Source organism: Sparus aurata, chromosome 16 (assembly GCF_900880675.1).
Source record: "Sparus aurata chromosome 16, fSpaAur1.1, whole genome shotgun sequence".
NCBI classification, from domain to species: Eukaryota; Metazoa; Chordata; class Actinopteri; order Spariformes; family Sparidae; genus Sparus; species Sparus aurata.
The window spans coordinates 16,007,185-16,024,647 of NC_044202.1; the positions used below are offsets into that span (position 1 = coordinate 16,007,185).

Sequence of the window (17,463 nt, forward strand, 5' to 3'; positions counted from 1 at the left end):
CTAATCTCTTTATCTGTTCTGTAACGTTTTACCTTTCCGCTCTTCTTCCCATCCCTCTTCCTCCTCCTAAGGGTTCCCCTGTCTTATATTTCCTCCAGTCTCCCACCTCTTTCCTCTGAGAAAACCTTCCTTGGTGGATAAAGCTGGATAAAGTCAGCTTGGGGTATAAGGAGATGAGTAAGAAAACAGGCGGAGTGGAAAAAGCAAGGAAAAGATAGAATGAAGCATTCAATAGATCTCACAAAAGTGTCAGAAGTGCACACAACTTTCAGACACGTCTTTCAACAGATTTATACCTTTACTTAGATAAGTCACACAATAAAAGCATATTTTTGTGTAAATCATCTCCAAGGGTTTTAACATTTCAAGATTGTGGTGACTGATGTTTTCTCTTTTTTCTTTCTCACCAATCCTGTGTTTTATTTGAGGTGATTCATTCAGGTATTTCCCTCTCACGCCCTACTTGGATCACAATGCAAAGATCTTGTAAATAGATTTGGTTCTTAAATTATAAATGGTATTGATGCCACTGATCAGAACTTGAAGTCATGTAATGAATTTACTGAAAAAATAACACAAGCTTTGAGTTCCTTCGTATCATGTATAGGGTCTTTATTGTCCTTGCATCTACCAATTCAAACCATGCTGGTCTCCAAAAGGTCTCCAAATTTGATAAAACAGCTACAGTAGAACTTCTTAGATCTTTCCATTGGATTTGAAATTCTACTTTTAGTTTCTAAAGCACTAAAAGCTTTAGGGCCAGAATGCATTTCTTATCTGCTGCTCAGCTATGTACCGTCCAAACCTCTCTGATCGTCTGGGACAGTTCTGCTGAATGTCCCTAGAGTCAAAACGAAACATAGAGAAGCAGCGTTCAGTTATTATGCACCACATATCTGGAGCAAACTCACAGAAACCTTGAAGTCAGCTCCAACTCTCAATTCTTTTAAATCAGGGCTAGGCAATTCATGTATGTCTTTTATATTGTATTATATATTGTCTTCTGTTCCTTTAATGTCTTGTCTTAATGCTCTGTATGTCTTCTGTAATGCGCTTTGATTTGCCTTGTTCTTGAAAGGTGCTATGCAAATACATTTACCCTGCCTTTGTCCTTGCTTGCCTGTACTAACTCCCCTCCCTAACCTGCGCAGAGGATGTGTATCACTAACTTCATCACGTACACCAAAAACAAATCATTAAACATTTCCTTTTGTCTGCTTGCACACACAGACCCAGTTGAACCTGCTGCTGGAAAAGCTCCGCAGTACTGTGAGTAATATGTCAGGTTCATTATTTGTTTTCAAGAAAACTTTTTTTTTGCCCTGTTAAAAATCAATGTTAAATAGATTACCCTTTAATATACTGTGCGTACTGGAAGGTATTAACTTGTTATAGCACAACTATGACATAATACGTAATACGATTACATTAAGATGGCAGGCACAGACTGAGATGTATTGTGCTGAGACAGGTCAATCTTTCTGTGTGTAGGGCTCAAGTTTCATCCGCTGTGTAAAACCCAACCTGAAGATGGTCAGCCACCAATTTGAAGGAGCTCTGATTCTCTCACAGCTGCAGTGCTCAGGTAGGACCAGAATGCTATGTAATTTATGTACTGAATCTTTTAAAAAATGGTCATCCTCACAATTTCCAATCTTCAGGATAAGTAAGTATACTAATGATAACTTCACCCAATGTACAGCTGTCCAGTTAGTGGACACATGAGATTGAGAGCATTATTGAAACATCTTCTCATAAATGTCTAATAAATGAATATGCATATCCAATACCTCAGTCACCAAGAAGTAAGCATCACCCTGTTTCCCTCAGTTTGCCTTTATTTTTGGTAGTCAAACTTTAGGGAATACATGATTTGAATATTAGATTTTTTTTTCCCACTGCTGTTAAACTGTAGTGTGTGGAAAAACCTTGGCAAACATCATTTTCATATGTTTGCAACACGACTATGAAGGGAGAGGAAGTCTGTTATTTTCTACATATTTCTTTAAAAAACAACTCTGTGGCACTAAATTTTGTATTTATGACATTGACGCCTCCCGCTATGTGATGCAGAAGCTAATATCATCCTGCAGCCTTTTTTGATTGTGATTACATTAAAGTAACATTGTTCTTTTATGCAAAGAGATAAGGATCTTTCTCACTTGCATGTACATACAAACTGACACATCAGACATTGCTATGGTATTTCCCCAGGATGAAACAGAATATTCTATGCCGTATGTAAAGATTAGACATGTAACAACAGAATTCAGCCTGCTTGCATTCAAGCTCAGAATGTTCCTTTGATAAACTGTCATTATTGCATATTTTACAGTGTACTGTAATTCCTCAGGCAATCCTGTTTCTCTTTAATCATTTCTTTGTTTGTGTGTTTCTCTTTATCAGGTATGGTGTCAGTGTTGGACCTGATGCAGGGAGGCTTTCCCTCCAGAGCCCCCTTCCATGAGCTCTACAACATGTACAAACAGTATATGCCCGATAAGCTCACACGCCTGAATCCACGACTCTTCTGCAAGGTGGGATCACATAAATTAACTAGACAAATATAAAGTGCCTTTGTCTGGTTTAAATAACTAACTAATCTGTTTTTAATATAGCCTAATTAGTCATGTAAGAAATAGCCTATAGCCTGACTGATTAATGTATGCCTTTTGTTTGTACCACCTGTATGAAGTTGCCGGGTCACTGAATGTAAATTTGCTACTCTGCAGGCTTTGTTCAAAGCTCTGGGTCTAAATGACAATGACTTCAAGTTTGGATTGACCAGAGTGTTCTTCCGCCCTGGAAAGGTAAAGAGAAGTATCAAGTATCAATGTTGCTGCTCATTACGCACAACACAAATATTCCTTCAACTATTGTGCAAAGCTAATTTGTGTTTTTGTGTTTGTGTGCCTGCACCAGTTTGCCGAGTTTGACCAGATCATGAAGTCTGATCCAGATCACCTTGCAGAGCTGCTGAAGAAAGTCAATCAGTGGTTGGTGTGTAGCCGCTGGAAAAAGGTCCAGTGGTGCAGCTTGTCTGTCATCAAACGTAGGTTAAATCCACTGAACAGCAAAAGTTTTGTTGTGTGAGGAGCCGTGTGAGTGGCTTCCATAAAAGTATATGCAGTGTAGATCAGCATTGCTTTTCAGTTCATCATTTCTCTCAGGGGGATTATTTTTGTTTATTTCACTGATTAGATGGCCCTTACATAAAATGGGACTGTCTATGCAGTAGAAAAATGTAATTTATTTTTTTAATGGTGCTTCATAACCACAGAAAACTGAGAAAAGTGGCTGCATTTATGGATTGAGATCATCTACCACAAGGCCATAATTTATCTTCCATTTTTTTTATTTGTTGATGTACAGCCCGATGCACTTAATGCATCTCAATGTCTGTTGTCATGATGCCACATGCCCCTTGGTCTGAGTCAGTCGTTTTTAATAGAGAGGTGACACTAGTGATGAAATAATCTCTGAAAGAACCCCCTACATTGGAGTCAAAGTTGAAGTTTTCAGTATGCCTCTATATTGTTAAATCAGCCCCATCACAGAAGCTTCTACACTAAAAGTGGAGTTACATTTTAAAGAAAAGAATAATTGAAGTATGGCCAGCAGCACAACGTATTTTTGTGAGTTACACTTATTCACTTTCCAGTGGATGACTCTAAAGTGCTTTCCTATTTCTGTACAGTTTATTATACAGCTCTGATAGCTATACTAAATCATATTTCACACTTTATGATTCATTCTGAATATCGAAAGCAGCCGCCTCTAGCAGTATGGAATGAACCACTGCACTCTGTTGTTATTGATTCCCACCATATAACAAAGTGTAGGCCTGTTTCTGCTTATTTGTGTAAAATTCAGTTACTTGAGAGTCATAACAGAGCACAGCCTCTGCTTGACCACACATTTCTTGCATAAGTGACCTGAGGAAATGTATGTCCCTGGTCCTGATCAATTATCCCCCTCAATACTTCACCTCATTATAGCACTTTCATTTGTGTGTGCTGGTGTGTGACTATGAGTGCATGTAAGTGTATACATGTTATTCTGCACTTCATGTTTTTGTGCATGCCAGATCAATAGTAATTAGATAATTTATCATGCCTTTATAATATTTATTTTTTTAAGTTAAATATTTAAGTTTTTATTACAATGTTTTATTTAGTTTCTTTTTTTTTTGTAATCTAGAGAGAGCATTGACTGTCAAGTTCAAGAACTAGAGATGCACCGATTGATCAGCCAGAGACCAGAATTGGCCAGTTTTCAAAACGATCAACTATGGCGTGTGACCGGCCAATCATTGTCAGATATACAGTTTCTCATTCTGTGCTGGTCAAATTTTCTCATGTGGTCCAGTAGCAGATGAGTGTGAGTGAGTAAGTAATGTAACCTGGTGCAGTTTGAGCGAAAACATCAAAGTTGCTTAATAGACATTTTTATGAAAATACAATTGAATTTTACATTAAAAAAGGTTACAAAAATGATTGTGTATGCCGTCAATTAGAGTTGGCGATGTCTACTGAATTGGAATATGATGCATCCACAGTAAACATCAAAACAGGGGTGTTGCTTATTAGCAAAGCACTGTAGTCACCACCTAGCAGAGAAAGCTGTTTGCCGTCACCACCGTCATACATCCCATGCTGTGTTTAAAAGGGTCTTTATCTCCACATATTTCCATAACTGAGCCAGCTGTAGTTCTTACAAAGGAAAAACATTTTAATTCGCCGAAATCACAATTGGCAGGTCACTTTTTTAAAGTTGGAAACTGTGTCGGGATGTTGCAATTCATGCTCAGCACCCCAGTCCCGTGTCCATCAAAAGAATCATCAAATGGATTTGTGTGAATCCTCTTCTCTCCATCTTTTAACAGTACGGAACAAGATGAGTTACAGAGCACAGGCCTGCATCAAGATACAGAAGACTGTCCGCATGTGGTTGTGTAAGAGGAAGCATAAGCCGCGGTGAGTCTCCTCCTGGTTCTTGTACCCAAGTCACACACACAGACTCACACATGCATAGTTTTTACTGTCTTTCTGTCACCCTGTGCCCTTTGCTCTCATTTTTTTTTCTCTTTCACCCTGTTCTGTACTGTGTGCTTTTTATTTAAACTGATTCACGCTTGGTGGGTTTTGATGGCTTCCTCACATTGTGCATTTATAAGAGTTCAAATCAATCTAGGTAGTCATCTGTGGAGAAATGATGTCTCACTGTACTGCTTTGGGAAATACCGCATGTCTTTCCATATTGGAATGCATTTGGAGAAATGGCTGTGGAGAGAGCAGCCATCCGGATGATGGGTTTTCAGATAGTTTTTCAGAATAAGACTTTGACAGTGAGTGGCAGGATGTGCATGGATGCATGAGGAAATGTTTTATACCAGCATCAACACAATATGAAGGGTGTCATTCCTAGCATTAATGTCTAGTATTATATGTAGTTTTAGTATTGATTCACTTTCTTTTTTTATGAAATATATAAAATCCAAGCAAAAGTTTTTAGTTCATTATTTGTTTGTTTTTCCTTTTTTGCTTGTGAAGCCATAGACTAACTCCAGCATAATGCAGTGTAGTTCTGAGTGAAACCAACTTTGTGGTCAAGATGACGTTTTCAAAGGGAATTACATCACTTACTGTAAAAGTGGGGATAGCTTAGTAAATACAGTACAGAATGGTACAGACCGTCATGAGGCAGAGGATGTGGGAAATTGTGTAAATTTGAACCCTGACTCTTCTTTGAAAATACATATTTTTTATCCAGGATACAGTCAAGGTGTGATATTATATGATGGCTAGCATCAGTTATTCATCCCAAATCACATTTAATTGGAATAATTTGTGTTAATGCTGTGATCCCACCCTCACACTAAAGTTACATAGGGCAGAAACAAGTGATGGGGCCTGAGACAGATTCATCCTATTACAAGATAATGTACCATCAGAATGATTTTGAAGCTGTTATTTTAAGGTAAAAAGTTGCATAATGTTGCTTTAGACAAGAGCAGCTAGAAGTGAAATAAGTTAAAATTAAAAATGTTAATTGCCCTAACGATAAAAAAAATAAGGTAAACTTCCAGTTGTTCTGCATGTTTTATGTTTATATTTCACTTTTGTTTTGTGTCATGTCTTTAATTACTCCATATGCTCTAATTTGTTTATGACAAATTCTAATAAAAAAATATCATGTATAGTGTATTGGAGTATCATGTGTTTGTTTGCCCTTTTCGCTTTTCTTATAGCATTAACGGTATGGTGAAGGTCAAAAACCTGAAGAAACACATGGAGCGCTTCAATGAGGTGGTGAACGGGCTGAAGGAGGGCAAGCAGGAGATGGCCAAACAGGTTAAGGAGCTGGCCGCAGCCATTGACACTCTGTTGGCAAAGATAAAGGTGAGTTAAGAGGAGGATCTTTTTCTCTTGTAAGCTGCTCATGGCAGCTGTTTTCCAGGTGCTTTGAGCATAATACAGTGTGAGCAATGGGGTGTACATGAAACATTTTGCTGTTCTTTATATGTGTTCACCCTGGGAAGATTTCTCACAGCCTTAAGCTCGACTGCTGCATATTTTTCTCAACATTCACACCTGTAGCTCCCCGGCACATCCACATCCATGCCCAATCCCTAAGTGCACTGTGCCCTTTTCTCATTCTTTCTCTCAGAATCAATATTTTCAATCACCCCAGGATGAATTGAGGAGATAGATGAAAAAAAATCCTCTCTTCTCCAACAATATAATTTAGTCAGGCTGTTTTGCTAAATTATCAGACTTGTTTAGTGCAATCCCAGCTCTCCCTGTGCAATAAGCACCCATTTTATTGGAGCCTGTAGGTATATCAGATCAACACAAGCACTGATATCCAGACACTTTTCCCCGATACTGTTGATTTTTGTGACTATTGATTAACTCTGTCATACCTGTGACCCTCGCTCCACTCTACCCCAATCAGCCTCTTTACCTCCCCTATCTTCCTCTGTTAGCTTATGAGCCGCCCCACTGTTGACACTCATGGCATCCTGAGAGCTCAGACACTGCTCCTGGCATGGCGTCTGAGTGAATAATGCATGAGATGCCAATGGCTGTCATTCAGACCTCTATACGTCAGGGACAGGATCTTGTCATCTTTACCCCCTGTGTCACAGTTAGAGACTCCCTCTAATGAATCTTCACAATATGGTGACCTCTCCTCCACCGGTTGATTGTCAGACAAGTATAGCGGGGAACTGAGCATTGTGACAGTGTCAGTCAGTGTCTTGCCTTGTTGCCACATGGGAAGGTTGTGGCATTGTAAAAAAGGAGGGTGTGCTGAGTCACTGTGTGTCTTTTCTAGAAAATATGCTCTCACCTGATAGAGGGTTGGATGTTATCCATCTCATCAGTTTTTTTGATAAACACCTTGTTGTAACTCATTGCTGAACTCCACTGAGACCTTAACACTAAGAATTGAAAGACCAGTTTGATAAAGAAAAAATAATTATTCTTTCATTTTGTGACCATGATTCATTCTCTTAACCCCAAAGGCCACAGTGACAATGACCTGGAAGGAGATCGACACAGAGTACCAGGGGTTGGTGAAGCGCTCGGAGCAGCTGCTCTCCTCAATGCAGAAGAAGAAGCAAGAGGAGGAGGAGAGCGAGCGGCTGAAAAAAATCGAGGAGGAGATGGAGAAAGAGAGGAAGACGCGGGAAAAGGAGGAGCAGCGACGCAAACAGGAGGAGGAGGAAAGAAGACTGTAAGTGATGGTTACCAGGGGAGATAATCGGTTAATGAAAAAAGTTTGAAATCCTAAGTTGTCTATCGATCTAAGTAAAGATTTATTTTCTCCCAACTTTTTAGGAAAGCAGAGATGGAGCTGAAGAGGAAACAGGAGGAGGAGGACAGGAAAAAAAGGGAGGAGGAGGAGAAAGTTATTCAGGTTTGCTCAAATCCTTCCAACTCCTGTTTTACTCTTGTGCTAAATCAATAGGAATCTCATATATTAGTTTGAATATCATACATTTTTTTAGGTTTTCATGGCTCCCTGCAGAGTCTTCCTAGCTTCATGTTTACGCCTAATGAGATAACAGACTGCTACACTGCTAATGCTGTTACCTTGCCATTATTCAGCACATTCAAGCAAGAATGTTTCCAAGAATCCCAAACTGAGCAAAACCTTCATTCGGTCAATTTCTAAAGCATAATGTCAAATAAAATTTAAAAAAATCATTTGATCTAAACAATAATGTTTAGTTTAGTTTTCTGGGAAATGTGAAGCAGAATTTTAATGGTTTCTTCTACTATTTCTATTTTAGATATAGAATAAACTGAGCCATGTACTGGGTTTATTACAGGAGCTTAACTTAAAGGCACAGATATTGGGTTTGAAATGAGCAGATACATCAATTAATGAATTTTGCATTTCAAAGTAGAATATGTGTTTGTTTACAAAATGGAAATGGAGCTAAAACAGCCACCAATTAAAGGTTTCATAAATCAACAGAAACGGTACTGTATGTCCAACAAAACATGCAATTTCAAAAGAACACACCTTGGACTCATCAAATGTTTGATGTGTTTTCACAGTTTTCCTTTGAGATCCGAAGGTTAATTGATTAAGAAGAAAATAATCAGCATAGTAACTGACAGAGAATTCAAATTATAACCATCAAAATCATTTTTAGTTAAAGGAAGCTCCAATATTCGTAAAAGATTGGGTTTGCAGTATGTATCTGGGAGCAAACATGGGCTGCAAGGTTTCCATAAAGGTATTTCAACACACCAAGAACATTTTCAGAACAGTCCCTTCTTGCAACTGTGTACCAATGACATAACTTAGAGCAATTTACTATGTGTCTCTTGGGTTTGATTTTATTCAGTTTTTAAACCTATACTCTGATGCACCCCATAGCTTCCCAGTAGGTGGTATTAAGTATGTTTGGTTTGTAGTTAATGGGCAGAAATAAGCGTCATACAAAACCTCTGGTATGGTTCAAATATTTCCTCTCAACCCCGACTGCTCACCCCTATGAGTGAAACATTCATTAGCTCTGTGGTCTCGCAAGGCACCAGCTGGGTCATGACATTGGTCACATTCCCAGAGGGTTGCCCACAGGGTCTTGATTGATGATTCCACTTCCTGCCAAGTTTCTCCTAACTAAACTACTTTATTGCCCCTACACTAGACTGCGTTTAATAATCATCTACACTCTGTCACCTTTATCTGTCTCTGCCTGTTTTACTCACATGTAATTTGTCATCTTCTTTGTTTTATAGCTGTTTCTTTTCTTAATGTCTCCTTATCACTGCATGCACCTGCTCCTCCTCAGTTTTGTCGTTTGGTCTCACCATCCATCTGTGACATGTGTATCACACCTTTTGCACATTTGAAACCCTTTTTATTCACCCACCGCCAGTTGGACATTTGCATACTGTCCTCTTTTTTTCTGGTAACGAGACAGTTGACACGAGGCTGTCATAAGCCAGATGTCTCAGGAGACCCTTTGCAAAGTTTGTTTATCAGCAGCTATAAAGCTTAGAGCTGCAGCGGTAAACTTTGAAAGGGTGTCTGCTGTGACTTCGATATTCTGTGTTCTTTGCTATTTTCTGCTGTGTCAAAGGTTAGTCTAGCACTGTATCTTCCACTTCTTTCAAACTATATATCATGATGTCTTTCAACCTACCCTTATGTATTGCACAACATCAAGTCTTTAAGTCTGCAGTATTTATTTTCTTAAAGGGGAACGCCCCTCTATTGAAGACTTGTAGTGTGTATTAGAACAGAGAATATTTGTTAAGATGTGAAATATGAGTGAAGGGAGTGCCTTATGCAACCAGCAAAATAAATTATTTACATTTTTATTTAAAAGATGTTCAAATTCAGTTGGAGTCTGGCAAGCAAGATTTTGGGTTTGACACTAAATGTGTCCTTTATTGCAAAATCTGGTAAATCTGTGTAATGAATCTATTCTCAGCATAATACATGGGTGTCTGCAGGAGATACAAAGCAGCAAGCCATTAAGTTTTGGTTCTCGGCCTTTACTTTGGCCACATATCACAGCTGCTGGTTGGACCATCCATACAGTATGAATAATATATCCTGGAGAGGCATTCATATTTAAAACTCCTGGACTTCATTAGTGGGTTTCTATCAGGAGATATGAGATGGACATATACGGACATGTATTTATTGCTTTGTTTTATTAATTGATTTCAGGCATGCTGTATGCTTTGTGCTATTAACAGATGTTATCGTTCTTTATAGCGCAAAATAACAAAGCTGGAGTTTGAATCTGGGTCAAACCCTTAAAAAATGTCCCTACTGTTGCGTCTAGACGAATGACCAGTAAAGCTTTATTAGCAGCCCTACAACCTGGATAAATGAGTCTAATAAGGCTTGGGCACACAGCAGAGCTCTAATTGTTATGAAGGATCTGGCAGACAGGACAGCGTTAGTGTTTAGACAGGATCTTGGTTTATGTAGATTTTAATAAAGTCACATTAAAACCAGAGGTGTTGTGTGTTTTTGTAGGCGGAGTTGGAGATTGAACTGGCTCTGGAGCGCGAGGAGCAGGTCCAGCGCACCACCATACTGGAGCAGGAGAGAAGAGACAGGGAATTAGCCATGAGAATCGCTCAGAGTGAGGCGGAGCTCATCACTGAGGAGGGGCAGATGGACGCAGGCCTGCGCAGGTAGAGTACATGTGAACACAATGTACATTAAAAAAACATGCACAATAAACAAACATTGTGATAGTAACCCACACACTAAAGGTATACTATGCTGGGTTTTCCCTGGAAGCAATGTATAGACTCATAAAATATCACTCTCACTTAGGGCGGGGTATAAAACTTTGCTACTTTTATGGCCCCAACGAAATTGCCTATATACCATCGAGTATCAAAAATGTTTTTGTCATTCGATTACAAATTATTGAGTTCATCTCATCAATGTCAGTGAGCAAATAAGCATAAAGCATGCTTCTTGCTGGTTGCCAACCACCATTAAATGAAAAAAAAGAAAAAGTTCTATAACTAGCTAGCTACTATTGTGTGGGTACTGTTAGAGGAGACAACAAATGAGAGCAAGACACTCTACCATTAGCGTGTGTAATTACCGTGAATTATTTTGGCCACGATAATCGTGTAGTGAAAATGTCATATTGTGACAGCCCTCATTCACACGAAATCCAGCAAAGCAGCACCTTCCCACAGGGTTTGGTGGAGTTGTGTGGTATGTCGCCCCCTCTCTTCATTCACTATCTAGTTTGCTAGACCTCTACTCTCTCACACCCTGTCTTGTTTATTGAGCCAGGGGGAGGAGGCTAACTGTATTGATGTGTTTACAAACAGCCAAAAAAAACAAATCCTGCATAGTATGCCTTTAAGACAATATCACTTTGACCACAGCGTGCGTGTGTAACTGCATTTTTCCTGTTGCTGTGTTTTCTCCCAGTGATGAGTCTCTTTCAGATCTTCCTATCTCTTCATCCTCTGCCAGATCCATGTAAGATGTCAGCACAGGTTTCTGTTGTTGCCCGTGTCAAAGTGTACCTAACACCGAAAATAATCACTCACTCACCCTTCTCACCCTCTCTGTCGTAATCCTAAATGTCTCTGATCCTTAAAATAGCTGCAGGATTATACCAGCAATGCAAAGCCAACATGAAAGTCCTTTGACTTTAAGAAAAATCAACAGTCAAATTGATGTGTGATGTGTATTATTTTATGTGGCATGTATCAAAAAATAAGCCATTTGGTGGATAATTGTTCACTGGTTTCTCAGAAATGAAGATAGCATGCCAAATCAAAAATGAGAGGTGGATCAGAATGTGATCTTTTTGTTTTGTTTCTTAATTGGCTCTGCATGTGCCCCTTTGCAGTGTTGGTGTTTTTTAACTGTGATAATTGCATAAGAAATGTGGTTGAAAGTCTAAACTCACACTTTTGTAAGTGTAGCTTAAATCACAGTAATAATATCAGTGGATTTTAATTCACCTAATCACCTAATTAGATACCTTAGTTGTTAACAAATACTTATTCCCTGACAAATTGTATTATCGCTATAATAAAAAGTAATTTCTTATAAATTTGGACATGTCAAAGGGTAGTATAAGGTTCACACAATGACCACCTGCCACAGGTAAAAGAAGAGCTGTGATTAAAGTGTTTAACTATTTTTTGTAGTCAGTTTAATCCAGTGGTTACTCAACCATTCTGGCCTGTGATATACACTTTTGTTCCCCCAGTGATTACCGCACATAGACGTGACCAGGGCATTTATATTACCGGCCACCTAAATATATATGGTGCCCTATTTTTAGCATTTTCTATTTTCTGTTTTTACTTTTTTGATCCGTCCAAGAGATGGATGCCATCCATGATCGACCAGTGGATAATCTGCCCTCTCTCTACAACTCCAATGCCACTCCACTGTCTACTGCCATTCACACAAGTTCATTCAGCACCACATTGATTTTGATTGCTTGTTTTGATAGGCTACCTTATTAACAACCAGTTTCCTCCACGATAGCTCCCCTCTCCTGCTGTTATGAAAACCGAATCAGGAGTGAAAAAAATCCAAAATGGGTGACTTTATAAAGCATACTGCTGATAAAGAAAGACAGCATAGCCATACAGAGCCCACAGACACATGTAGAGAGAAAGGGAAAGGCGAGGCAAGCCAGTGTGTACATTAAGGTGGACAATTATAACATAACTATATAGGCAAACTTTTAAATTGATCCTAAAAGAAACATTCTCAAGTCATCAAATACAGAGGCTTTGTGCTTCCCCGTCGTGGCAGGTATACGGCCCTTCTGTGTGAAACACTGTCCCCAGTATAAACACAGTACATTATAACACACTCCTAAACCTTTGCCTGATTTGAACTCCACTGTGAAAGTGTGACTGAATTTCCATAACCCTGCACTTTGTTTTAAGCCAGCAGAAGTTCTCTCACAGCCTTCCTGGGCCTTATCTGTAGGTCTGGTGAGCACAAAATTACATTTGATCCAATAGCCTATAATCTTGTCAGTGTTGGCTCCTGCATCGAGGGCCCACATTGCACGTCTCCTGCCATCCCTGTTGCCAAGAAAGACGCTCCAATGGCCATGTGTCTTACATGTGCGCACCACGGAGCTTAAGCCCATGAAAGCATGCGTGCAGCAGAAGTATACACACTGGCTAGCATTGCTGGCATACCACTTAGAGGACCACCTCCCTCTTTCTAAAAGCATCCATTTCCTGTTCAGCCAAGTCCTGGCCTTTGCTTCACTTCCACTTGCCCTGATTCATCTCCATCACACACTGGCACACGTCTCAGCCGGAATGACGATGATCCTGAATCAGTTTCATCTTTCCAGTCAGTATGAATTATAAATGGTAATGGTAATCTGGCTAATGATACGTGAATCACTAATCCTCTGCTCTGAGACATTAGCAGCTATGCCGACTGTAAATAGAGGAGTTAAATCCTTCGTATTATTAAATTAGCAGCCTCAACTCAGCGGGGAGGCTGGAGACATGGCTGACAAGAGCTCAGACTTCCCACAGCAGTCAGTCAAGTCGCTGAAACTCTGCATCGTCAGTTTGATTCATGTTTTTAAGCGCTGCATCATTTCACCTTTATTTTTCAGTTATTTCACAAAATAAGCTTTTAACAAAACCCAGCAGATAGAAGTGGTTATCTGGCAGGTTGTAACATCAGAAGAGCTTTGCGTCATTTTAAATGAAGTTGAAACAGAAGGCTGCAACGGTGTGGACAAACTCTGCTCCTCAGCTCCCCTACTGACCAGCCCCTTATCTGAATTTAATCGGCTGTGACAATGAAGACGGTCTGAAATAACTCTGGCATCTGTTTTCATTTCTCACTGAGGGCGGTGTACTTAATAAATCCTGTTTTCCTTTGAATATTTATGTACTTAGTCTGTCACCCACGTCACACTACACTTGAAAATGATTAGATTCAGTGTAATAACACACCAAATGCTGCTTTACTGTCGCTTGTTCTGGATTTTGCTAAAATTGTATTATTGTATAAATGAGGAGCTGTTTCTGCTGTTCTTTTATAAATTGACACCTCCCTGATTGTGAAAATATTCAGCATCAAAGCCCTGCTACTCCGCCGTGTCGCACCCTCACCTGCCTGCACATACTTTCTTTTTCTTTCACCCACGTTTAGTCTGTTTCACACCACAGGGGTCCTCAGGTGCAGGCGACCAAAGCTGCGGCTGGCGTGAAAAAGTATGACCTCAGCAAGTGGAAGTACGCCGAGCTACGAGATGTCATCAACACTTCTTGTGGTGAGAAATCTCGAACGCGCCCAAGTTCAGTGTCAGTGCGTGAACCGATTCAGCCTTTACAAACAGGATGAAGGTGGTAGAGCTCTTATTGAAATGCATGGCACAACTCTTTTCTGTCCTTCATTTGAAAATCATTTACGTGTGTCGGCCCCCAAAGTTAATAATTCAGCAGGGGCTTATGTTTTGATACCCTGAAAATGTGCTTCACCATCTCCATACAAGCTTTTCATCCTCACTCTGTGTCATCCCTCTCTCAGTAATTTTTGGAGTATCCACAGTTACTGTTAAATAGCTGAGACTGCAGCTGTACGAAGTGTGGACACAAGATGCCTGAAAAGACCGATCTGAGGATGTTCCCACAGCTGCTACGGGTCATCAATATGCGTTTTAGCGGTGGAGAGAGGAAATTATGACCATTATATGGGGGATGGCAGACTTCTGTCCTTCCTTGTCATTCCCAGCCAACCCTCTCCTCAGTCAGCATGAAAAGCAGATGCCTTTCTGCTGGCACACTTGTCGATGCCTTTATAACTGCCACTGTATACAGTACTCTGATCAGTGTTAGGGACTCTGATATCCCCTGTGGGATTCCAAGGACATCTGGCTAATTTGTGGAACCCATTTGCTTTTGGTGGTGCTGGTGGTGATACCAACAAGCTGTGTTTGAAGTCAAACTGATTATAGCCGTATGTTCACTAAAAGCACTGTGTGTGATGAAAGTTGTCTTTGTATTTCATCATCTAATAGAATAACATTATACTGCGTTAGATTTTAAACTTAAAATATAAGTTTACCCGACTAGCATTAGGGTCAGCAGATAATGATTGAATTTTCAATTCCGAATGAACTTACCCTTCAAGTAAAGACTATTTTGTCTTCATCAGGGTAATATCTAAGGTTGTTTCAAATTTCTTTAGTCACGTGACTTCCGAGTCACTCCAGCAACAAATATTCTATGTAATATTAATTCAAAACAAACCTAAAGCCAGCAGCCAGTTTGCTTAGCTTAGCACAATGACTGGAAACAAGGGGAATCAGCTAGCCTGGCTCTCTTTGACTGACACATTATATCTTGTGTAATCCTTACTGAGGGATTAAACTGTCAGCAAGACAGCAAAGAAGCATACGTCTTCAATGATCATCAATTGGCAAAATGGGTGAATGGGTTGGAAGTCACACTTGTATGTTCCATGTCTATTCGTGTTCCCATCAGCCTTTGCTTGTTGCTTTCATTAAAGTGCTCATTGGTGTCATGTTGTGTGGACAGACATTGAGCTGCTGGCTGCCTGCAGAGAGGAGTTCCACCGTCGTCTGAAGGTTTATCACGCATGGAAGTCCAAGAACAAGAAGCGTAACGATGACGGAAGTGATCAGAGGGCTCCTAAATCTGTCACTGACTATGGTTAGTGGGATAATTTCTCCCTGTCATCTGCTCTTGCTCTAAATGACTATCATTTATAGCTTCACCTGCACAAATACAGCACATAACCAGTGTTCATTTCACACATGCACACATCACCCCAGGCACATAAGGTTGCAGGTGACAAGTGTTTAGTTTCTCCACGTTGGCCTCTCGCTGTCATTGGCAGGAATGAATTACTTGCACACAAATAACCTGAGCTGGGTTTCCTAACATTCAATTAGCTGACGAAACACAGGGGCATAAAAATGCAGCCGCCTTCCGTCAAAAATATTCATTCTAATTAGCAAATAACTGCCAGCCATGCCTTGTCAGCTCAGTAGCTGCTAGTGTGACAGCCCACTGCTTTGCTCAGTTCATTCTCAAGTCAACCAAGCATATCGGTGCCACAAACACACCCACACACACACACACACACACACACACACATAAATGTTATTTAGCTGCTTGAAAGCTCACCGGTGCTCTCCTTTTCCCTTCTTTTCATCTTATGAACAAATATTAAATTTGATTGGGAATGGGAACATTAGATTCACTATATTTACCCTCATTTCTCTTTTGATATGATAGCTCCTGAAAGCCGAACTGGCTCCGCTTTGTTTGCTTTATATTTGGATCCATGTTCTTGGACTCTACTGATGCAGCAGGGGTCTTACCAAGGCCATTTCATAAGAGGCTAAAAGCTACTTTACTGGGTTTTTTCATGTGATATTTACTTGGGTATTTCCAGGGTCCTCTTTGATCTTGTATGGTTTGAAAGCTTTATTCTGTTTCTGTTTACTATTTTCTGCCCCACGCAGTGTTTTCTCTAGGACAAACATGCAAAGATATTATAGGGTTATATCTATTTGAAGGTGTCATTTGTATGATATGGCAAGAATTCTTGTTGAGGTTTAACAAAATGTCAAGAAAGAGATTTTTTTTACACCTATTTTCCTTTCTAATGAAAAATAAAACTTTTCACATCTGATTTCAAGTTAATCTCTTCTACCGAACTAAACCGAGTTTAACTGCCTCAATTCAGAGAGAAAAATGTAAAAAATAAATTTCCTGATCTTTTTGTCCCGGAGTCCTAGTCCTGGACAGAGCTCCTGTAAATCAGACAGGAAACAGTAACAAGTCCAGTATAGTGAGCAGCAGCAAATTCTTATTCCGGCCATTTCTCACATATCACACTTTAAGACCAAATGAAAGATGCTTTGTCCAGAGTACTTCATATAATGCTACTCCATGTTTAATATCAATCAAATTTTTTGATAATCACTTTGCAGCTGAGCAGAACCCAGCTCCTCCAATGACGGCCCAGCATCAGGAGGTGGCCATGAACCGGCAGCAGCGTTATTTCCGCATTCCTTTCATCCGGCCCGCAGACCAGTACAAAGACCCCCAGAATAAAAAGAAGGGCTGGTGGTACGCCCACTTCGATGGGCCCTGGATAGCCAGACAGATGGAGCTTCACCCAGACAAACGACCTATTGTGTTGGTTGCAGGTGAGTCATCAGATTTTGGTCTATTTCATTTTACATGCTTTGCTTTATATTACCATTCATTTTCCTCATTGATTTAAATCTCCATTATTCAATTAATCATTAAGTCCAGGATTGTGACCCCTTAAAATGAAGCAATATCTACTTATGGCTTCATCTAAGGGTACATAATGATTGAGTTGTGAACAAAATGCTGACTTTAGATCTGACAGATTGTTAAATATGTAGAGTTTTTGAAGGCCTGGATCATTTGATTATCTAGTATTTCA

General features: G+C 39.8%; 1 protein-coding gene across 4 annotated transcripts in view; it reads left to right on the forward strand.

Moving 5' to 3' along the window:
* The window catches only part of myo6b (myosin VIb), a 39,874-nt gene that overhangs the window by 20,519 nt on the left and 1,892 nt on the right, over nt 1-17,463 (forward strand). For 2 of the 4 annotated variants that reach the window (XM_030392138.1, XM_030392139.1), the window contains 14 exons: nt 1,231-1,269; nt 1,492-1,585; nt 2,407-2,537; nt 2,733-2,810; nt 2,923-3,052; nt 4,886-4,976; nt 6,251-6,401; nt 7,529-7,740; nt 7,845-7,923; nt 10,516-10,676; nt 11,440-11,490; nt 14,184-14,287; nt 15,555-15,689; nt 16,979-17,197. In XM_030392138.1, coding sequence (XP_030247998.1) covers nt 1,231-1,269; nt 1,492-1,585; nt 2,407-2,537; nt 2,733-2,810; nt 2,923-3,052; nt 4,886-4,976; nt 6,251-6,401; nt 7,529-7,740; nt 7,845-7,923; nt 10,516-10,676; nt 11,440-11,490; nt 14,184-14,287; nt 15,555-15,689; nt 16,979-17,197 — 1,675 coding nt within the window. The remainder of the gene's footprint in view (nt 1-1,230; nt 1,270-1,491; nt 1,586-2,406; nt 2,538-2,732; nt 2,811-2,922; nt 3,053-4,885; nt 4,977-6,250; nt 6,402-7,528; nt 7,741-7,844; nt 7,924-10,515; nt 10,677-11,439; nt 11,491-14,183; nt 14,288-15,554; nt 15,690-16,978; nt 17,198-17,463) is intronic. The other 2 variants (XM_030392140.1, XM_030392141.1) reach the window with 1 other exon arrangement.